Raw genomic sequence first — 25181 nt, 5'->3', positions numbered from 1 at the left:
ACTGTGCTCCTAAATAACCAAGAAGATCACTGAAGAAATCAAAGAAGAAATTAAAAAAATACATAGAAACAAATGACAACGAAAACATGCCAACCCAAAACCTATGGGACACAGTGAAAGCAGTTCTAAGAGGGAAGTTTATAGCAATTCAATCTCACCTCAAGAAACAAGAAAAATCTCAAATAAACAATCTAACCCTGCACTTAAAACAACTAGAGAAACAAGAACAAGAAAACCCAAAGTCAGTAGAAGGAAAGAAATCAACAAGATCAGAGCAGAAATAAATGAAAGAGAAATGAAAAAACAACAGCAAAGATCAATAAAACTAAAAGCTGAGGGCTTCACTGGTGGCGCAGTGGTTGAGAGTCCGCCTGCCGACGCAAGGGACACGGGTTTGTGCCCCGGTCCAGGAAGATCCCACATGCCGTGGAGCGGCTGGGCCCGTGAGCCATGGCTGCTGAGACTGCGCATCCGGAGCCTGTGCTCCGCAGTGGGAGAGGCCACAGCAGTGAGAGGCCTGTGTACCGCAAAAAAAAAAAAACAAAAAAAACTAAAAACTAAAAGCTGGTTCTTTAAGAAGATAAACAAAATTGATAAACCCTTAGCCTGACTCATCAATAAAAAAAGGAAGAGGAGGCAAAACAATAAAATTAGAAATGAAAAAGGAGAAATCACAACTGACACAGCAGAAATACAAAGGATTATAAGAGAATACTACAAACAACTGCATGCCAATAAAATGGACAACCACAAAGAAATGGACAAATTGTGGGAAAGGTACAATTTTCGAAGACTGAACCAGGAAGATTTAGAATATATAAACAGACCTATCAAAAATAATGAAATTGAAAGCATAATTAAAAATCTTCCAACAAACAAAAGTCCAGGAGCAGATGGCTTCACAGGAAAATTTTATCAAACATTTAGAGAAGAGCTAACACCGATCCTTCTCAAACTCTTCCCAAAAACTGCAGAGGGAGAAACACTCCCAAATTCATTCTATGAGGTCACCAACACCCTGATACCAAAAGCAGAAAAAGATATCACAGAGAAAGAAAATTATAGACCAATATCCCTGATGAACATAGATGCAAAAATCCTCAACAAAATAATAGCAAACAGAATCCAACAGCACATTAAAAGGATCATATACCATGATCAAGTGGGATTTATCCCAGGGATGCAAGGATTCTTCAATATATGCAAATCAATGTGAAACACCACATCAACAAATTAAGGAATAAAAACCATGTGATCATCTCAATAGATGCAGAAAAAGCTTCTGACAAAATTCAACACCCATTTATGATAAAAAGTCTCCAGAAAATGGGCATAGAGGGAACCTACCTCAACATAACAAAGGCCATATATGACAAACCCACAGCAAGCATCATACTCAATGGTGAAAAACTGAAAGCATTTCCACTAAGATCAGGAAGAAGACAAGGATGTCCACTTTCACCACGCTTATTCAACATAGTTTTGGAAGTCCTAGTCACAGCAATCAGAGAAGAAAAAGAAATAAAAGGAGTACAAATTGGAAAAGAAGAAGTAAAACTGTCAGTTTGCGATGACATGATACTATAATAGAAAATCCTAAAGATGCCACCAGAAAACTACTAGAACTAATCAATGAATTTGGTAAGGTTGCAGGATACAAAATTAATGCACAGAAATCTCTGGCATTCCTATGCACCAACAACGAAAAATCAGAAAGAGAAATGAAGGAAACACACCCATCTACCACTGCAACATAAAGAATAAAATACCTAGGAATAAACCTGCCTAAGGAGGCAAAAGACTTCTACTCAGAAAACTATAAAACACTGATGAAAGAAATCAAAGATGACATAAACAGGTGGAGAAATATACCATGTTCTTGGATTGGAAGGATCAATATTTGTGAAAATGACTATACTACCCAAAGCAATCTACAGATTCAATGCAATCCCTATCAAACTACCAATGGCATCTTTCACAGAACTAGAACAAAAAATTTTACAATTTGTATGGAAACACAAAAGACCCCAAATAGCCAAAGCAATCTTGAGAAAGAAAAACAGAGTTGGAGGAATCAGGCTCCCTGACTTCAAACTATACCACAAAGCTACAGTAATCAAGACAGTATGGTACTGGCACAAAAACAGAAATATAGACCAATGGTACAGGATAGAAAGCCCAGAGATAAACGCATGCACGTACGGTCACCTAATTTATGACAAAGGAGGCAAGAACATACAATGGAGAAAAGACAGCCTCTTCAATAAGTGGTGCTGGGAAAACTGGACAGCTACATGTAAAAGAATAAAATTAGAACACTACCTAATACCACACACAAAAATAAACTCAAAATGGATTAAATACTTAAATGTAAAACCAGACACTATAAACCTCTTAGAGGAAAACATAGGAAAACACTCTTTGACATAAACTACAGCAAGATCTTTTTTGACCCACCTCCTAGAGTAATGGAAATAAAAACAAAAATAAACAAATGGGACCTAATAAAACTTAAAAGCTTTTGCACAGCAAAGGAAACCGTAAACAAGACAAAAAGACAACCCTCAGAATTGGAGAAAATATTTGCAAACGAAACAACAAAGGATTAATCTCCAAAATATACAAACAGCTCATGGAGCTCAATATCAATAAAACAAACAATCCAGTTAAAAAACATGTGGAAGACCTAGGTATACATTTCACCAAGGAGGACATATGGATGGCTGGGAGGCACATGAAAAGATGCTCAACATGACTAATTGTTAGAGAAATGCATATCAAAACTACAATGAGGTATCACCTCAAACCAGTCAGAATGGCCATTATCAAAAAATCTAGAAACAATTTGATGCTGGAAAGGGTGTGGTAAAAAGGGAACCCTTCTGCACTGTTGGCAGGAATGTAAATTGATACAACCACTATGGGAAACAGTATGGAGGGTCCTTAAAAAACTAAAAATAGGACTTCCCTGGTGGTGCAGGGGTTAAGAATCCACCTGCCAATGCAGGGGACACAGGTTCGAGCCCTGGTCCAGGAAGATCCAACATGCCATGGAGCAACTAAGCCTGTGCACCACAACTACTGAGCCTGCACTCTGGAGCCCATGAGACAGAATGATTAAGCCCGTGTGCCACAACTACTGAAGCCTGCATGCCTAGAGCCCATGCTCTGCAACAAGAGAAGCCACTGCAATGAGAAGCCCACACACCACAATAGAGCAGTCCCTGCTTGTCGCAACTAGAGAAAGCCCACGTGCAGCAATGAAGCCCCAACGCAGCCATAAGTAAATAAATAAATAAATTTATTTAAAAAAATACTAAACTAAAAATAGAACTACCATATGACCCAGCAATCCCACTACTGGGCACATACCCTGAGAAAACCGTAATTCAAAAACAGACATGTACCACAATGTTTACTGCAGCACTATTTACAATATCCAGGACATGGAAACAACCTAAATGTCCAATGACAGATGAATGGATAAAGAAGATGTGGCACATATATACAATGGAATATTATTCAGCCATAAAAAGGAACGAAATTGGGTCGTTTGCAGAGATGCGGATGGACCTAGAGTCTGTTATACAGAGTGAAGTAGGTCAGAAAGAGAAAAACAAATACCATATGCTAACTCATATATATGGAATCTTAAAAAAAAAGGTACTGATGAACCTAGTTGCAGGGCAGGAATAAAGAGGTAGACATAGAGAATGGACCTGAGGACATGGGGTGGGAGGGGGAAGCTGGGGCAAAGTGAGAATAGCATCGACATATATACACTACCAAATGTAAAACCGTTGGCTGGTGGGAAGCAGCAGCATAGCACAGGGAGATCGGCTCGGTGCTCTGTGATGACCTAGAGGGCTGGGATAGGGAGGATGGGAGGGAGGCTCAAGAGGGAGGGGATATGGGGACCTGTGTATGCATATGGCTGATTCGCTTTGTTGTGCAACAGAAACTAACATGGTATTGTGAAGCAATTATATTCCAATAAAGATCTATTAAAAAAAAAGAATCAATTTCAGTTATTTTCCAAACATGTATTCCTGAAAATAGAGATGAACTCTGTGGTCAAATCAGAACCTTAAAATGCTGTAGAATAATGGCAATTATCATGCACCACAGTGAAAAATAAAGGATAATAACATGTTAAGAATAGACTAGAATCTAAGAGATTAAGCAAAAATTAAAAATTCTATTGCTGGTGTAAAGGATACCACTATTCTTGTCTCTGAGACTATACTGGGAGAGGATGTGCAAAATGTAATAAATGCACACTTGAACATACACTACAAAGCCCAGGTGAAAGGAGATTAGAAAGGTCGCTCTCATCAACTGTAATTAACTGAAGAATAATTCTATTATAATGTAAATTATCATCTCTCATGGTTATCATAGGTTCAAATTCAATTTTTAAAAATCTTCAAATATTGCAAAGAGAAAATACAAGTATTGAAGAGATTAAGGGACATGGTTTTCTGATACTACAAACGAAGAGATGGCATTTAGGAAAATATACACAGAGAACAATATGGATATTATTTCCTACTTTATCTAAACTATCTTACGGAAAATTACAGTTATCAATATAAGTGACTTAATTTTGAAACAGTTTCATTTTAATGAATTACAGTAGGAACGAAAAAGAAAATGCCATATGAGGTTTTACCGTAGTCTCTGGATATTGGAGGCAACGCCAGAGAGACGATATATTCCATCCACGATGCCATATCTCTCAATGAACGCTGTACAGCTTTGAAGAACCTGGGGCACTAGAGAGAATTTGTGAAGACATGGATTAAATTGAGAGTATTCAGTGGAAACAAAGTCACAAAAAATGAGAATGTCTTAGCAAAATGAAATTGGCAAATTAAAGTTTTAAGGGGTGGAGATTAGTCTACTACAAAAACTGACAAGGGCATATTTAATTAATTTCACATCTATGCTAGATAAGTGGTCACATATGGTCACCTAATTTATGACAAAGGAGGCAAGAAAATACAATGGAGAAAAGACAGCCTCTTCAATATGTGGTGCCGGGAAAACTGGACAGCTACATGTAAAAGAATGAAATTAGAACACTCCCTAACACCATACACAAAAATAAACTCAACATGGATTAAAGACCTAAATGTAAGACCAGACCCTATCAAACTCTTAGAGGAAAACATAGGAAGAACTCTTTGACATAAATCAAAACAAGATCTTTTTTGACCCACCTCCTAGAGTAATGAAAATAAAAACAAAAATAAACAAATGGGACCCAACTAAACTTAAAAGCTTTTACACAGCAAAGGAAACCATAAACAGGATGAAAAGACAACCCTCAGAATGGGAGAAAATATTTGCAAATCAAGCAACGAACGATGGATTAATCTCCAAAATACACAAACAGCTCATGGAGCTCAATACCAAAAAAACAAACAAACCAATTAAAAAATGGGCAGAAGACCTAAACTGACATTTCACCAAAGAAGACATACAGATGGCCAAGAGGCACATGGAAAGATGCTCAACATCACTAATTATTAGACAAATGTAAATCAAAACTACTATGAGGTATCACCTCACACCGGTCAGAATGGCCATCATCAAAATATCTACAAACAATAAATATGGGAGAGGGTGTGGAAAAAAGGCAACCCTTTTGCACTGTTGGTGGGAATGTAAATTGATATAGCCACTAGGGAGAACAGTATGGAGGTTCCTTAAAAAACTAAAAATAGAATTACCATACGACCCAGCAATACCACTACTGGGCATATACCCTGAGAAAACCATAATCCAAAGGGCACATGTACCCCTATGTTCACTGCAGCACTATTTACAATAGCCAGGACATGGAAACAACCTAAATGTCCAACGACAGATGAATGGATAAAGAAGATGTGGTACATGTATACAAGGGAATATTACTCAGCCATAAAAAGGAACAAAATTGGGTCATTTGTAGAGATGTGGATGGACCTAGAGTCTGTCATACAGAGTGAAGTAAGTCAGAAAGAGAAAAACAAATATCGTATATTAATGCATATATGTGGAATCTAGAAAAATGGTACAAATGAACCTATTTTCAGGGCAGGAATACAGACACAAATGTAGAGAGTGGACATGTGGACACAGAGAGGGAAGAGGAGGGTAGGACAAATTGGGAGATTAGATTTGACATAAATACACTACCATGTGTAAAATAGATAGCTAGCAGGAACCTGCTGTATAGCACAGGGAGCTCAGTTCAGTGCTCTGTGATGACCTAGATGGGTGGGATGGGGCGGGTGGGAAGGAGGTCCAAGAGGCAGGGGATATAGGTATACATATAGCTGATTCACTTCATTGTACAGCACAACATCGTAAAGCAATTATACTCCAAAAAAAAAAAAAAAGAAAAAAACCTGAAAAAAAATAACGTACCATCTGTCAAAAAGTATAGATAACTTCCCTGGGATTCTTACAACCATGTGATATTATATTCATACTTGCTTATGTTCTCCCAAACAAGTAGGGAAACTTGAAAATATGGGGAATTAGAGGTCTTTCCCTGATTATACAGCTAAGCCTCTACAGACATCATACTTCATGGAAAACATCTGAACTGTTTCTTTACACTTTATGTTCCCTAAGTAAAAGGACTGAATGTCCAAAAAACAATCACATCATAGAACTTCATAAATAAAACTATATAACTGAACATTGCTATTACTTAGGATTTTAAGAGAGACTAATGAGACATATAATTAAAATTAGTAGCAAAATGAAAGAGAAGAGCATAAACTTTCATTTTGAAAAACAGAGAGTAGAAACTAAAGAACAGTATAGGAAGATAAAAAGAGAAAAGATCTGAATTCTTTTTTTCACTAACATAAGAAAGTAATATGAGAACCCAATATATTATTAGAAGAAATCCTAGTACAAAAAGGCATTTTATTAACTACCTTTTCCCCTCAAATCATCTAACCAACCAGCCAAGTGCACATTAAATAATAACCCAGTCAAAACATAACATTAGAAACCTCCAAAATGGTTCTTCCAAAAGGTGATATAACTTTTTTTTTTTCAGTACGCGGGGCTCTCACTGTTGTGGCCTCTCCCGTTGCGGAGCACAGGCTCCGGACGCGCAGGCCCAGCGGCCATGGCTCACAGGCCCAGCCGCTCCGCAGCATGTGGGATCTTCCCAGACCAGGACACGAACCCATGTCCCCTGCATCGGCAGGCGGACTCTCAACTGCTGCGCCACCAGGGAAGCCCAAAGGTGATATAACTTTAAGAATTATTCCCACACTCTCCAAATAATACACTTCTAAACCACTCATTTAATATTTTTAGTACTTTTTAATCATCAAATGACAACACAATAGGAAGTAAATGTTTAAATTAAACTGATGACCCTTAAGATTAGAATCATGGCTAAAAGTATAAGTAAGTATGACAAAAATTGGTCCTTTATTTTTCTTGACAGTTTCAGTTTCATTTCTGTTCTTTTCTCTTCATTTATTCAGTCAGTCATTCCCTTTACACATTCAGCCATCATTCAAAGATCCCTTTTATATGCCAGGCATCATGCAAACATTGTGTAACACAGACGAAACAGTCAAGTCCCATTCTCAAGGCAGTGGCTTCCAGGCCAGGAGTACACGGTACAGTGTTACACATTAGAATGTGCATCATGATTTTTGGTTAGAAAAATACGATTACCTAAAGGATTAATTTCAGGGGTTATTTGGGCCTTGCTTGTTTCTAGTGTGCTCTGATTATAAACTCCCCGTATATTCACAATAGTTTAAGAAAGCCTCTTGTTGAAAGGGCTAAATAACCTCAAACAGAAATACATTCGGGCAACAGAATTTCCTCACCTTGAGTTTTAAAATATTTTTTACATTTTGTACCTAATGTAGTTTTACCTAGTTTTCTACAAAGTTCTCACTTTTTAAAAAAGCTATCTCATTTTAAGGATATTTGGCTTCAAATATGTGCAGCAAATAAAACAAGTCCTATGAAAAAAATCAATGACACCTACAAACCCTTTGTTCCACTAGAATAGATTTTATCATAGTTAGGGAATATATAACCATTACACTTATTAAACCTGTTATTTTTTCATGAAGAAATAATATATTGGCATCTGTCCTCTCTACCACACTTACTAAGAATGGAAACACAACCAAAACTTCTAAGCACAACTAAAACTTGCTGAATTGATATTTGAAAGCTAATAACAAACTGGAAAACACTCCCTCATAATGATCACATCCATCCATTCATCTAAGCACTGAATTCTTGAATAAGAATTTAATTTACAGAAAAAGGAATTGAAATTTCTAGTTATAAAAGCTGGGAGGTTGGTCTTGGTAATATACAGTCTCAAAACTATGACTTTTTTTTCAAAAGAGAAATAAACATTTTAGAATAAACTGTGAGAAGGAAAACTGGCTGAGGAAGCTATCTGGACAGATATGAAAATAATGTAAACTAGCATAGCTACTATACCCTCTGTGTGAATGTTTTCCTCTTCCTGAACAGATCACAAGCATCTCTGATGCCAAAGCGCATTCCTAGACCCCTCTTGATTCTCAGCTGCCCCAGAACTCAGATGAGTACCTGAGAACGTTCAATACGTGCTGCTGAACTTACTTGGGATAGGTACTGCTTGCCTAATCTACTTTAATTGATTATAGGAAATCAACAGGGAGAGGTCAGAAACTAAAATTATGAGTTTATAAATTTTATTTTTACCTTCAAAACCAGAATTCAGAAGGTGCTCCCCCAGGTCACAACCAAATACCCTTTCTTTCAAGATCCCACGCTGCTTCAACTTCTGTTTTGTTGGACGAGACTTCATGAATGTCCGTAAGAAAGTAATGAGCTTGCCGTGCTTTTTAGATACTAAAAAATAATAATAAAGAGAAAATACCTTAGTTGAGGTAAGAGGTCACATTTTTACTTAGTGTGAAAAGAAATGCAGATCTCAATAGCTGACTACAAAATAATCTATTACAAGTATACTTTATATTCTGTAGGAAATTTTCAGCAGAAGTTGAAGAAACAGTTGCTTTACAAATAATATCAGGGTTTTGCATGTTCTTCTCACCAGCCTGTGATCTTATTTGATGGGATTGTGAGCAAACTGAAGTATTATAATTTGTGACTTCTTTAAATCAAGCGTGGTAAACCAGCCATCTTCCCAATGCTACCCAAGCGTGCTACAGGATAACTGGGACCTGAGTTTTATATTGCTTTGGAGATCTTCATGGTAAGTAAGACTTAAAATGGTGTAAATTTAAAAACTGCATTTCTAGTTAATTTCTAAAATTTAGTGGTTAGAAATTTTCATGACATTTACAATCTGGAAAGTAAAACTGAAAAAATAAACAACTCCCTCGGGGCTTCCCTGGTGGCGCAGTGGTTGGGAGTCCGCCTGCCGATGCAGGGGGCACGGGTTCGTGCCCTGGTCCGGGAAGATCCCACATGCCGCAGAGCAGCTGGGCCCGTAAGCCATGGCCACTGGGCCTGTGCGTCTGGAGCCTGTGCTCCACAACGGGAGAGGCTCACGTACCGCCAAAAACAAACAAACAAACAAAAACCTCCCTCTTTCTCATTGCATTATGATATAGATCACACTTGTCAAACTAATGGCTATGTAAGTACAAGACACACACACACATAAAAAGCATTAGATTTTCTATTAACATTCATCTGTAGTCTACCAAATATGTCACCTTAAATCCTTTGTAGATCAAGGCAAGAGATAAGTAAATTACATATAGTAAGATATTTCCACTGACTTATATGTTAGAAAGATAATAGCGAAAGATCTGAAAGCAAACAAATCCTTAGAAAACTGACTTTTGCTGAGAAGTGTAGCCTGCAGGGAAAATTACTCTAGAAGTCAACATACAACAAATTACCATAAGATCAGAGATTAGCTGCAGGATAGAACACTAAGCCACATGGCCTCAATCCTCCTACTCAGTTTGTATATGATTACAGGAGTCTTACTGAACCCTGCTACAGTTTCTTGAGGGAATCCAAATCATAAATCCCTTGAACTGATGAATCCTCCTGTAGGAATTCTGTGTACTGAGATTAACTTGTGGCCTAAATGGACCACTAGATGGGTTACTCTGACCAGATTAAACACTCTCTTTACATTTTGGGGGAAACTCTATTTACAGACTTAAGCATCTTTTCTATGAACTGTACAAAGGTGATCAACCGTAACTGGCCCATAACTGAGAGGTTTCGTGGGACATGAGCCTTTCAGTGCTAAAACCAGGAAAGTCCTGAACAAACTGCGACAAGGCAGTCATCCTAGACTGTACACAGATTAAAGAGGAAATTTATTTTTTCTATACCAATTAGTTAAAGTTTACTTAGAATCGTCAGTATAATTTTGATGCTATCTCTAACATGCTGTGACACTCGGGGTAAATTACAACCTCACTTGTATCTGAGATCCTTGCTACAAAGTTAAATGACATGGTCTCTCAACTGCTGAGACATTTATAGCACATTGGGGTAACTTCAGAAGTATGTCACACTTGTAATATTAGTATATTAAAAGTCACTGAACTTGTATGAGTGTTATTCTCCCCTAGTCGCTAGCAGACTGTGTGTTATGAATCTTTGCTGTTAAAGTGTGGCCATCAAACCATTTTTGTTCATTTTTGAACATTCTCTAACAAACTTTAAAATAATTTTGAGAAGATTAATGAATAAAAACAAATGAGTTTGCTTTATGGTAATTTAATATTACATTTATATATTTGGAAGAATTTTAATTTCTATAATATTCAATATTTCTACCTGGAAACAGGGTGTGTCATCAGTTTTCTAAAGCTATTATATCTCGCAGTAAAGTTTTCTAATTTTATGAAAAGACACATTCCACATATTTCTTGCTAGGGATACTGCTAAGTATTTTACCTTTTTTTTTTTTTTTGCTGCTTTTGTAGAATAATAGTTTTCTTCAATTACAGTCTTAACTGGTAGTTACTGGTATACTGGAAAATTATTTATGTATGGCTCAAATCTGATCAGTTTCTAAACTCCCAACAATTTTAGGAGAATTTTAGTTGATCCTTTCGGATTTCATGGATATATAACTGTGTTAAAGCAAATATGGCAATTCCATCCTGTTTCTGATAAGAATAATTTCTGATTTCTTTTTCAGATTTTAATAATTAACCAGAACTTCCAAGACACATGCTAAAAAGTAGGCATTTGTACTTTGATGCTGAATTTGATGAAAATATCTGTTGGATTTGGCAACTGCATATGATGTACATGAGAAAGCATTCTTTTAGTCAGATTTCCAGGAATGCTTCAAAGGGATGGGAACTGAATTTTAGCTATTATTCATTTAGCAACAAACATGTAAGTGCCTCCTGTACCTCAGGAACTGAGAGTACAGTGGGCAACAAGTGAGACAAGCTCTTGCTGTCAGAGCTTACTGAGGAGAGAAGGAATGAACAAATAATAATACCCATATAGCCGGCATTTATTTTATGCTTAGTTACGTGCCAACAACTGCGTAAGTGTTTATATTTATTAACCATTCATTTCTCATAGGATCCTATAAGGAAAATACTATTATGACCCCCTTTTTAGAGGAAGAAACTCAGGCACAGAGTGCTAAGTAACATGTCTAAGGTCATGGAACCAGGATTAAAAGTCAGATGGTCTAGCTCAAAACCCAAGTTCTTAGCCACTATATGATACAGCCTAAATTAAGATAGCAAGGTAATTTCAGATTGCTCTTAACTGCTAGTAGGAAATAAACAGAGTGCAGTAATAGTGATGAGAAAAAGAAACTATTGGGTGGGCCAAAAAGTTCCTTTGGTTTTTAAGTAAAAATAAAAGACACATTTTTCACCTTCACCAAGAACTTTGTTGAAAAACATATTCACCGTTTTGTTCTACTACCTTCTGCCATTTTTCAGGCAACTTCATAATTCCATCTTCCCAAAATCTTTTATCTTTTTGAGCAAAGAACTGTTCCAGGTACCTTTTATAGTCTTCCAGGGAATTGAAATTTTTCCCATTAAGAGAATTTTGTAAAGACCGAAATAAATGGAAATCCAAAGGAGCAATGTCTAGTGAATAGAGCAGATGAATCAGAACTTCCCAGCCAAGCTGTAATGGTTTTTGCATGGTCATCAAAGAGACATGTGGTCTTGCATTACCCTGATGGAAGATTATGCATTTTCTGTTGACTAATTCTGGACGCTCTTTGTCGAGTGCTACTTTCAGTTGGTCTAATCGGGAGCAGTACTAATTAGACCTGTTGGAATGAATAGTTTCCTTTTCTGGAAGGAGCTCATAATAGAGGACTCCCTTCCAATCCCACCATATACATAACATCACCTTCTTTGGATGAAGACTGGCCTTTGGTGTGGTTGGTGATGGTTCATTTCACTGGCCCCACGATCTCTTCCGTTCCACATTATGGTACAGTATCCACTTTTCATGGCCCATCACAATTTGTTTTAAAAATGGAACGTTTTCATTATGTTTAAGTAGAGAATCACATGCAGAAATACGGTCAAGGTTTTTATTCACTTAACTTATGTGGAACCCAACACATCAAAGCAATTAACATAACGAAGCTAATACAAATGATTTTCAGCACTTGATTTGAATATTTTGAGTATGTCAGCTACTTCCCGAGTGGTATAACGTTGATTGTTCTCAATTAATGTCTCGATTTGATTTAATGTCTCGATTTGATCACTATCAACTTCAACTGGTCTACCCGACTGTGGAGCATTGTCCAGAGAGAAATCTCCAGCATAAAACTTCGCAAACCACTTCTGACACGTTCGATCAGTCACAGCACCTTCTCCATACACTGCACAAATCTTTTTTTGCATTTCGGTTGCGTTTTTACCTTTCTTGAAATAATAAAGCATAATATGCCGAGAGTGTCACTTTTTTTCTTCCATCTTCAATATTAAAATGGCTACACAAAAATTCACCAATTTTGATAAGTTTTTTTTAAATGCACGCTGATATGACAGCTGTCACAATACAATCTAACAAAATTGTTTCGAATGAAGTTAAAGACAACTAAGCGCTACTAAAGCCATCTTATGGAAAAAACTGAACAAACCTTTTGGCCAGCCCAATGCCTTGATAAGGTGGTCAGGGAAGGTCTGAGGAAGTCATGTATGAACTGGAAGATGCAAGTGTAGTGAACAAGGAAGACTGTGTGAAATGAGGCTGAAGAGGTAGGTAAAGGCCAGCACTAGGGGCCATAATACAGAGTCTGGATTTTATGCAATGAAAACACACTGAAGAGTTTAAACACTTTAGAAAGGTTACTTTAAAAATAACCCGATAGGTGTATTAGAAACCTAAATGTGCATTAACAGCAAACTGATTGAATATTAATGGATACATCTGTGCAGAGGACTGCTGTTTGGCTTTTGTTTTTTTTAAAAGAGGATCTCTACCTATTGATATGAAGCAATCCCCAGAATATATTAAGTCAAAAAGGAAGGTAGAGAACAGTATATTTAGCATAAGAAAGGATATGGAATAAATACATCACACACGCATAAATTCATAATATATAACAAACACATGTATGTGTGTACATAAGAGCTTAGTTTTGCAAAGAGAAATACTGGAAGGATAAACCAGAAATGAATAATAATGGGTAAAAAAAATGGGTGGGGATAAAAAATGAGACTGTTCTGAATATACCTTTTTATGTAGTTTGACTTCTGAATTATGTTAATGTTCTTTCTACACGTTCAAATATAAATTTAGAAAGTTAAAAAAGCAAATCCTAAGATTGGAAATAACCTAAGAAACGTATCTAATGATATATCAAATTGGTAATACTGTCAACAGAGAGAAAATATTTTAAATGCCTTGTCAACAATAAACTAACTGCACATGATTACCGGGATATATTCTAGGGACGAAACAACTACCAAGTAATATTTAACTTCTTTCAACTGTGTGAGAGAAAGCAGATACAATAATAAAATAAAGGAATTTAAGAAAAAATATCCCTAATGTTAGCTATGAGTTGGAAATGTGAACATGAACTCAAAATTAAAATATATACACATTTTCCCTAAGCTCTAGCTACTGAAAAGGCTTAGAAACAATGACATTCCAGTTGCATGAACGCCTTTAGTCTCAGATCTGGATTTCTAAATATCATTCCCTAACAAAATAAACCAGGACTCCTTGGAGAAATGCCTGTTTGCAAGTTGATAGCAAGCAAGCACAAGGTGAGACTGCGATATTTTTTTGAGACAGAAAGCAGGGGAAGCACCCACACCCATCAGGAGCCATGTCAAAAGAACTGAGTTGAGTGGACTCCCACTGGCCAGCTTTGGGACGTCATAAAGATTTGAATATCATGAAGAACGACTATGACTTCTTAAAATACTCCCCAGAAGAAAAGAAGGAAGGGAGTGACGATTTTCAGCCTAAATGGAGCGAGAGCATTAAAAAAACCTGCCATGATAGTTTGCCATATTGAACTGGGCTCTCTGCAAGTAGAGAGCAATAGGTTTATTTCTTTCACATCAGTTGGCAGTATCGTATCTCGAATTACTGATTGAAATTAATTATATATTAACCAGGAAATACGTTCACAATTCAGCGATAACTGTTAAGGAAATAGATTTGTATTCATGCTCCTCCAACCAAACTCTCATACACAATAAAATTACATTAGTCAGAGGGCAACCTGGGTAGAACTGGACTTTCCAGGACACCTGGTAGCTTTGACTGTCTTTGGTGTTCTAAGTTTGGCTCAAGAAGAAGGAAAGCTGGCTATCTTTTCCTGTAGGGTAAAGACCATTCATATTTATTTTTCCTAAATAATGACATGAGACTCAAGTAGGAGCTTGCAGTATGACACAAAATTAAGACCAGTGGAGAGTGTCATTAGCAACTCTGTGCCCCCATCTGGCACTTGTGGGTTCTGGGAAATTGTGCTGATATGCGCATAACCTGGCTTCTACTCGGCGTGGCCACGCGGCTTCTGTCACCTTTCTAAAAACACTACTAAATAAATTGGGAACTTTAAACCTAAACTTGTAATGGGAATGAGGGGTGGGTGTGGTCTCTTCCTGCCAACCTATATCCCAATGTGAGATACCAAAATAACTAATATTCATAATGGTGACTAGACATGCAATCTTAAATAATTTCTAAGTCTTCAAAGAAAGATTGAACTATGTTCTACACAATTTTAGTGTTGCTGCTATTGTTATTACAACTGGCATTCCAATTTAGAGATACTTATGGTGAAAAACTCTGGCATCCATAATTAAATAATCAATTACCTATTGAGATAGACAAATTTCATTGCACTGGAAATTTAAACTAATAAAAATACTCAATTTAGTTCCAAATTTGAAGATCTAACAACACTTCCGAATATAAATGTCTCTTCATATTAATTTTTTCTTCACTTAATATTTTCTTCCCATTTCTTAGACAATAAAATCGCTTTTGGACACTACACTGCCCCCACCCATTTTCTTATAACAAACTAGTAAACTCCTCAGTAAAACTACCTTTCGAGGAACAGAGTACGGAATACTGTCAATGAAATCAGGAGACTTCTCCTGAGGAAGGGAGAGTGGGGGACTGGCTTTAGACAGGTAAGTGCCTATAAACCCACTTCAGCAAAGGAACCTTGGAACACAGTGTAAAGTGTGTTAGGGTTAAGGTCCACCAAATATGGTGGATCAGAGAAATGAAAATGATAACAGACATTTCCACAGATAAAAAATACAACACAAAACAGTACTTAGACAAAAGCAAATCATACCACTGTGTATTCAAATTCCCTACTCTAGGGTTAAAATGCAACATGTGCCACAAGGCTACCTTCTTCCATATCATTTAGACAAGATTTCATGCTTGCAATTGCTTCAAACTTGACACAAACGCAACCAGACCAGTTCTTCCAGTAGTTAAAAGCTTTAGCAGTATGACACACAACTTACTATCTCCAAGGTAAATCTTTATGATACCAACAACCAGTTTATAGGGGCACGGTGAACCTTGACATGGAGAGGCAGGGCACCAGGAGTTTCTAACTACACAAGTATAGTAGTTCTCCAGCAAATCCTAAGAATTCTCCTTTTCTCATAATACTTCACTTAAATTCAGAGTTCTCTAAATTGGGTCTTAGAAATCTTCTAGACTGACGTGAGAGAAGTCTGGCCTTGAAGTAATTTCTCAGTAAATTAAATTAAAGGAAGATGATTTGTGTGAGATAAGAGCCTTGGCATTGGGTTTATTTGATTATATGCATCAAGTTCTAAGATCTGTAATGAATTCATATGGCCAAGCAGACAGAGTGAGAGGGTAGAGGTGGGATGCATAATACCTGAGGAGATTATCTTGGTTAACCTAAGGTATAATAAAGTATGAGTGTAAGGTTTACATGTCCAATGGATTTTCACAATTGAACACAATGTCCTGCCTTTTGCTCAAATTTTTACAAACATAGATTAGATGACCATTTGATGGAAATTTAAGAGACTGGAATAGAAATACAGGCAACTGGACTCTGGGATATTTAAGGGTCTTTATAACCTCTCAAATTCTGTCTCTGTTGCATACTTTGAAATATTTTATGTTAAATAAATATGAAAAGATTCAAATTTTAATACAAAATTCCATAAACTTGCTTTCATTTAACGCACAACAACATATATATTCATACCAATAGATATGGAGAAAGGACTTTTCTCTAAGCAATGTCAAATTGATTTTTCCCTTACTTTGTTATTATATCCACAGACTAGTTTTCTAAAAAAAATTCTGCTCTTCAAGATCAGCCAAGATGGTGTAGAAAGACTCTGAGCTCGCCTCCTCTCACGGGCTCCCCAGAATTACAACTATTTGCAGAACGATCATCGATGAAAAAGACCAGAACCTACCAGAAAGGATCTTCTACAACTAAAGATATAAAAAAAGAACCACAACGAGACAGGTAGGAGGGGTGGAGTTGCAATACAGTCAAACCTTCAGGGTGGATGAACCACAGCAGGAGACTAGTAATAACTACAGAGCTTCTACCAAAGAAGTGAGGGGTCCAAGCCTCATGCTGGGCTCCCCAGCTCAGGAGTCCTGCACCAGGAAAACAAGTCCCCAGAGCATTTGGCTTTGAAGGTCACCAGAGCTTACTTTCGGGAGTCCCGGAGGGTTGGGGGATATAGAGACTCCACTCTTAAAGGGCACACATAATCTCACACACTCCGGGAGCCAGGGCAGAAGCAGTGATTTGAAAGGAGCCTGGGTCAGACCAGCCTGCTGATCTTGGAGAGTCTCTCCGAGGCAGCGAGCAACTGCAGCTCCCCTGGGGACACAGAAACAGGTGGTAGCCATTTTTAAGGAGTCCGGTCTACCATGTGGACACTGGTCCTGGCAAGCACCATTCTGGAATCCTCCCTCTAGCTTATCGGCCTCAGGACCCAGCCCAGCCCCCAACCCATCAGCCTATAGGCGCCAGTGCCGGGGCGCAACAGGCCAAGCAACTAACTGGGTGTAGAAACAGCCTCACCCACCAACAGACAGGCTGCTTAAGGCTCCCAAAGCCCACAGCCGCCCCTAGACACAGCCAGGCCCACCAGAGGATCCAGGACCCGGTCTCACACAACAGTGCACAGACAATAAACCTGGGACCCCCAGGGACCTCCAGAAAGAGACCCTGGGACCCAGCTCCAACCATCAGAAGGCAGGCAGCAGGCCCAGCATCCTCTGGGCCTTGGCCTCATCCTCCAGCCAGCTAACACAAGTTCTGGGACATCCCAGCCTCCACAGCCAAGGGCGCCAGGAAGCAGCGCTACTCACCAGCCATCTGATACCAGCCCTAGGACCCCTGGGCTCTGCAGCCAGAACCCAGGACCCAGCCCTGCCCTACAGGAGGCCAGCACTAGTCCCAAGACCTGGCTTCACTCACCAGTGGGCAGGCAACAGCCCCGGGATCTCCTGAACCCTGACTCTGCCCCCCAGTGAGCCAGCACTAGCCCCAGGCCCCCACAGGGTTCCACAGTCAGCCTCTTGTGACCCAAGCCCAGCACAAAGCTCTGGTGATGAGAGGGGAGTTCGCTGCTGGGACGCCAAGGACACCTCCTACAAAAGGCCACTTCTCCAAGGCAGGGAAATGCAACCAACCTACCAGATACATATAAACAAAAACAACAAATATTTTCTCCCATTCTGTAGGTTGTCTTTGATTTTGCTTATGGTTTCCTTTGCTGTGCAAAAAAGCTTTTCAGTTTAATCAGGTCCCATTTGTTTATTTTTGTTTTTATTTCCATTACTTTAGGTGATGGATCCAAAAAGATATTGCTGCGATTTATGTCATCATTTCCATGCATGTTTTTATACTTTAGCTGTACATGTATACAGCCATAAGCAATATATATTATCATTTTGCATGTTTTTAAAATTTGTAGAAATGGAATCATACTATACCAAACCTTCCTCAAAGTTATCTATTTTGAGAATATATAACTGTGGCTCAGTATATCCCTTTTAATTGCATTCTAGTATTCCCCTGCAAGTATATACTACAGCTGTACTCCCATTCTGTTGACTGTCATTCAGAGAGTTCTGAAGTTTTTGTTATTACAATCAGTACTGCACTGAGCAATCTGGTGTCTCCTGGCACAGCTGAGAGAATTTCTCTGGCACTCATGCTGAAGACTAGGACAACTGGGCTGTAGAGTATGTACTTTTCAACCCTATTTCAACTCTGCTAGAATATTCTCTAAAATGATTTACCAACATAACCTTCCCATAGGGTGTACTTCAGGATTCCACTCTTCATTTCTCTGTCCTATTCAGTTCTGTCAGACTTTTTCATTTCTATCAATCTGATCAGTATTATTATTCCACTTTAAAGTGCACTTCTGTGCTTGCTAATGAGATTAGGCATTGTTTCATGTTCATTGGTCATTCAGTCTTTCTCTTCAGTGAAATAACTGTTCACATCCTTGGCCCATTTTACTATTTGGTTGTCTTTTTCTTACTGATGGGCAAGAATCTTTATATAATCGGGAAACGAGTCCCCTGTCAGTTACTTATGTTACAAACATGTTCTCCCAGTCTTTGGCTTATCTTGTCTAAATTTCTAATCACGTCTTTGTGTATGGTTTCCATGCTTTAAGATACCTTTCCCTACCCAAGGTCATAAACATACTGTCTTATTTCTTTTAAAGCTTTTATTTCCTAAACCTTTTTCACTTGAAGGTTTTTAATTGCCTTTGAACTTTTTTGTATGTTTAGGATGAGGCAGAGATGTGATCACACTACTTTTTTCTTTACGCACAACCAATTATTTCATCACCTTTTACTGGATAATTCTTTCTCCATTGATTTGTAAGGTTAATTCTTACATGAAAAATGTGTATAGTATGTGAGGGGTCTGTTTCTGTGTTCTCTCAATCCTACCAGTCTCTCTTCATCAATTCCTCACTTTCTTAATTTCTAGCATTTTATAGGTCTTAATACCTGGAAAAATAAGTCCCTCCACTTATTCTTCAAAACTGCCTTTACATTTTTTGTTTTGTTTTGCAGTACACGGGCCTCTCACTGTTGTGGCCTCTCCCGTTGTGGAGCACAGGCTCCGGACGTGCAGGCTCAGTGGCCGTGGCTCACGGGCCCAGCCGCTCTGCAGCATGTGGGATCTTCCCGAACCGGGGCATGAACCCATGTCCCCTGCATCGGCAGGCGGACTCTCAACCACTGCGCCACCAGGGAGGTCCTGCCTTTACATTTTTAGCCCTTTACTCTTTCATATAAATTTTAGCATCTGCTTCTCTAATTACAGGAGGAAAAAAACTTTGGGGAATTCGATTGAAGCTGCATTGAATTACAGATTATTTTAGAGGAAAACTGACTTCTTTTCAATATTGAGCCTTCCTGACCATGAAGACAGTATATCTCTCCATGTATTTAAGATTCTTTTATGTCCTTCAGTAAGTTTTTCTAGTCTTTCTCCATAAAGGTCTTACTTACTTTTGTTATAGCTATTCTTAGGAAACTTATGATTTTCATTGCTATTGTAAATGGTACTATTTTCTAAATGAGAGTTTCTAATAATTTATTACTGGTATATAGAAACACAATTAGCATGGTGTGACAGACTACTGAGGTTCCAATCATGCCTCTGTGACTTCTAGCTGTATGACTGTGGACAAGGTACCTAATTCTCAGACCTCATTTTCCTCATCTATGAAAAAGTTAAAAACAGTAATTACCTAATAGGATTGCTGTGAGAATTAAATATAAAGCACTTTTTTTCTGCTGGATAGGGAAAAAAAACCTTAATAAATATTAGGTACTCTGTTGTCACTGTATTATTTATCTTTCATTCAGCAACCTTGCTCAACTCTGTTAATACTTCTAATAATTTGACAGTAGATTCTTCTGGATTTGAAGACAGTCATCTACAAATAGTACATATTTATCCCTTCCATGTCTTTTTGTCTAGTTTCACTGAACCTTGAATAAATGATGATCTTGTTCTTGACTTCAAATAGATTGTTTCTTATGTCTCACCATTAAGAATAAAATTTTCTTGGGTTTTTGGGTAGAAACCTAAAATAAATTTAAAAAACCCCCTATTGTTAATTGCCAAGATACATAAAATGAACAAGTATTGACCTTTATCAAATGATTTCTCTGTATCTATTAAGATAATCATTTAGTTTGTTTTGTTTAGTTTTTAAGTTTTGAACGTGACAAACTAGATGCACTTTTTTTTTTTTTTTTTTTGCGGTACGCGGGCCTCTCACTGTTGTGGCCTCTCCCGTTGTGGAGCACAGGCTCCGGACGCGCAGGCTCAGTGGCCATGGCTCACGGGCCCAGCCGCTCCGCGGCATGTGGGATCTTCCCGAACCGGGGCACGAACCCATGTCCCCTGCATCGGCAGGCGGACTCTCAACAACTGCGCCACCAGGGAAGCCCTAGATGCACTTTTAAAGTCTTGCTTTTATACTCATGTGGTAAATCTCCTTTACTCCTACTTGCCCTGTATCCATTGCAGGGATGTAAATGAGTACGAAAGACTGGAGAAGGTAAGTGGCAACTTAAAAAACTAAAGCCTTAAGCCAAGGCAAGAGTCCCTCTTAGAAACTGTAAAAAACACAGGGATTCTGCAAACATATTAGAAGTGTCTTTCAATAAAAGAACACAAACATAAAATTCTACAGGGTACAAGTATAGACAAAGAATTCTAAAAACAGGAAAACTGTAATAGGTTGCTGATGCCTTAAATAGCAGCAAAGAAATACGACATAGATTTATATTTACATTCTTAATCAAAGAGCTGAAGTGAACTGTGTTACTCAGCATTTTCAAATTTATTAAAAGGGATATTGGGAAGAGATGCCAAAATTAACTTATTTTTAGCATGTCCTGAAAGGATCTGTCAGCAACTCAGAAACACAGCTTTTGAACCAGTTTAGTCAGCACTCATGCTGGGAAAAATATGATATAATATTTACTTAGTTTATAGCCTTGAGTATATCAGTTAAATTACTTTTAAACTAAACCAACAAAGCTTTTATTTGAAAATAAAAGGACTTAGAAATTAAACTGATTCACTAGAGTAGTAATTTGACAAACTTTTAAAGAAAAATTTCTATATGAGCAAGATTATATGTTACTCAAATATTAAACCAACTGAACTAAAAACACTTTTTCCAGTAACTGAAATATAGAACCTTTGATAACTTTTCCTTTTTCATAATATAGAAGAGCTTTAACATAAATAAAGCAAAAGGATGAATAATGATGTAAAGGGAGTTCTTTAAGCCAATGACTGAAAATACACATGAATGATTCTGATGATGTGTTTTGTTTGTTTGTTTGTTTTGTTTTTGCAGTATGCAGGCCTCTCACTTCTGCGGCCTCTCCCGTTGCGGAGCACAGGCTCCGGACGCGCAGGCTCAGCGGCCACGGCTCACGGGCCCAGCCGTTCTGTGGCATGTGGGATCCTCCCGGACCGGGGCACGAACCCGCGTCCCCTGCATCGGCAGGCGGACTCTCAACCACTGCGCCACCAGGGAAGCCCGATGATGTGTTTTTTTAGTCTTACAAAAAACACCATCCAAATCAGAGTTAAAGAGTTTCTTGCAAACCAAACTCAGAGTAGGTTTTTATTTGATGGAGTAAGGACATATCTAAGAAACTCTGTCACTGACTCTATTTTTCTCTCTGTAAAACTTCTGGTCTATCTTGCTAGATCTGCCCTTTCCCTGGCTCCACTCACTGGCCTCTTCCCAGTGCTAAAAAAGGCAAGATGAAGAAAAAGACTGAATCCTAAACCAGATCTCCAATGAAAACTGAAGGAAAATACAGAAATTCCAGTAATATCATAATACATGATACACTATTGTTTCTTTGATTTATTTGCTAGCAAGTCCCTGGTGAACACTACAATGGCCATTTATAATACTGCTTTTACTAGAAAGTGTCATATACTTTCTAAAGATTAATTTTTGAACTATGTTTCAGGAATGCACTGTAGTAAGAGAAAAAAAGGTAAATAGTATCTATACGTTCTGAATTTCTGAAAACTTATATTCTACCAGGTTGATACTCAAAATGCAAAATCCTCACTGTCTCTCTAGGAACTACTGAGTTTTCTTCTAATTTTTAAAGCAGGAATAAAGCAGTTTCAGCCTTGAGTTTCACTGATGCCCCCCCACCCATCCCAAAGTAGATGTCAAAGAAAATATGTAGATGTCAAAGAAAATATGTAGATAAGCTTGAGTATTAAATCTTAACGTACTGTTGAAGTTATTATGGAATAAGAAAGTAGAGAATCATTTTTGATCAATATGTTATAAACAATTTCAGAAGTAAGAGAAAAAGCACAGCTCTTTAACTGATGTGTGTAACAGCTGCCAGGGTAATATCTGGGGCCAGCCCAGGGATGAGGTTCTGGAATGTGGATGACTGTAACAATTTTGATATCTGTACATTCCAACCTCAAAGGGAGGAAACCAGGTATTTGAGAAATGTCATGTACGTGCAATACTGAATTTAAAATAGCACTGACAGTAATGGCTCTTGTTTGAAAATTTGTAAAGCTACTAACAGTTACATAAGTCAAATAGGCTTCCATTTACTCATAAGAGAGAAGAGGAGGCACTTCAAAAGGCATTACTGAGTGGAATGCAAATGGATGGCACTAATAGATATAGAAAATAAATCTGTAGTAAATTTTAGAGAAGAGCTTTTCAGACACAGAGGAGATGCGAACAATTCATCTGGAAAAAGAGAAGCAGAAAACTGGCAACAAATTGCTTCTTCAGAATATCCAACACAACTCTTACGTGGAATAGCATGCCTGCGGTCAACTAAAATATTTGAGTATTTGAATAAAAATGTCTCTTTTTCAGGGTTAAGAATGAAACCAAAGCAACCTCATGGTGTTGCTCTTGCTAGAGCAGGACATCAACAGTGATAAACCACAATGGGCGTGCTATGTTGAAGCTTTAAAAATCATAGTTCCCTTGGGAAAATGGGCATCAGGTTACAATAAGACATTATTTACATGATACATTTACTGTTCTCAGAGCTACGAATTTCAGAAACGAACATAAAGGCTTTGTGACCACCTAGAGGGGTGGGCTAGGGAGGGTGGGAGGGAGAGGCAAGAGGGAGGAGATATGGGGATATATGTATACGTATAGCTGATTCACTTTGTTATAAAGCAGAAACTAACACACCATTGTAAAGCAATTATACTCCAATAAAGATGTTAAAAAAATAATAAGAAAAAGAAGGCTCAAATTTAGCTTATGTGATTTTAGGGTAATATAAGTAAATTTTACATTTTTCCTGCTAAAACTGATATTGATTTTTAAAAAAAATAAATTTATTTATTTATTTTTGGCTGCATTGGGTCTTCGTTGCTGAGCACGGGCTTTTCTCTAGTTGCAGAGAGCGGGGGCTACTCTTCGTTGCAGTGCACGGGCTTCTCATTGCGGTGGCTTCTCTTGTGGTGGAGCACGGGCTCTAGGCGCGCGGGCTTCACTAGTTGTGGCACGTGGGCTCAGCAGTTGTGGCTCATGGGCTCTAGAGCGCAGGCTCAGTAGTTGTGGCACACGGGCTTAGTTGCTCTGCGGCATGTGGGATCTTCCCGGACTGGGGTTCGAACCTGTGTCCCCCACATCGGCAGACGGATTCTCAACCACTACACCACCAGGGAAGCCCCTGATACTGATTTTTATTTTAAAATTTTAAATTATAAATTAAAACAATAAATGTGATTGGTTTTGTTCCTCAACTCTGTACAAAAACAAAGCAAGAATTTTTTTTTAACTTTACCCCTTTAGTTATATAAAAGACTCTGACTAATTTCATTTCTAAATACAGAACAGAAAGATCTGCATTTTAGCAGAGGAGAGTAGGAGGAAACATGAGGTGGCTATAAATTCCTGACACTAAAGGATTCTAATACTAGAGTGGGTTATAATAAAAAGACTATAGAAGCCTCTCTGCTAAGAATTTTTAAATGATCTAAGCTCTTATTTTTCCAGGATGAACTAGTACTATTTGATGTGAAGCTTAAAAACTAGTACTATTTTAAGAGAACAGTTATTTATAAATTACAATAACTACATATTCTTAGGAATTCAGTAACATGATAAAGTTCTAGAAGTCTGAACATGTAGAACCTTAATCTTAACAGTGTGAAAATACTTTTCTTGAAATTCTTTCTTTCTTTTTTTATTAGATTAAAATGTAATCATATTCAGTTTGATGTCAAATAACCCTCTGCACTTTATGAGGCTATGAAGTTTGGTGTGGAACACTGATACGATCAGGGTGGGTTTTGTTTGTTTTTGTGGGTTGTTTCTCCCCACTCCCCACCCCAACATTTTCTTTTGCAGGAGCTGGAGGGGCAAAGCTCCATATTTGAGGAAGACAGAACTGATAATAAGAACCCTTTATTTAAAGGCAGAAGTCTTAGAAGCCTGCCCTACAAAAGACCTGACCTTTGGCATGAGAAATAAGAACATGGGCCTTGCAGTCAGACAGACCTAAGGGCTTGAATCCATTCTCTAATCACTTCCCAATTTGCAAGGTCTTGAGCAAATGACCTATTTAAGTCTCAATTCCCTCAAATACACAATGAGAATGACTATAACAATACCATCACTCGGGGTTACTACAATGCT

General features: G+C 38.0%; 1 protein-coding gene across 4 annotated transcripts in view; it reads right to left on the bottom strand.

Moving 5' to 3' along the window:
- The window catches only part of ARHGAP32 (Rho GTPase activating protein 32), a 264249-nt gene that overhangs the window by 27294 nt on the left and 211774 nt on the right, over positions 1 to 25181 (bottom strand). For all 4 annotated transcript variants that reach the window (XM_060017677.2, XM_060017675.1, XM_060017676.1 and 1 more), the window contains 2 exons: positions 8734 to 8883; positions 4673 to 4775 (listed from right to left, as the gene is read on the bottom strand). In XM_060017677.2, coding sequence (XP_059873660.1) covers positions 4673 to 4775; positions 8734 to 8883 — 253 coding nt within the window. The remainder of the gene's footprint in view (positions 1 to 4672; positions 4776 to 8733; positions 8884 to 25181) is intronic.

Source organism: Delphinus delphis, chromosome 8, assembly GCF_949987515.2.
Source record: "Delphinus delphis chromosome 8, mDelDel1.2, whole genome shotgun sequence".
NCBI classification, from domain to species: Eukaryota; Metazoa; Chordata; class Mammalia; order Artiodactyla; family Delphinidae; genus Delphinus; species Delphinus delphis.
This window is presented reverse-complemented; position numbering and strand designations above follow the sequence as displayed.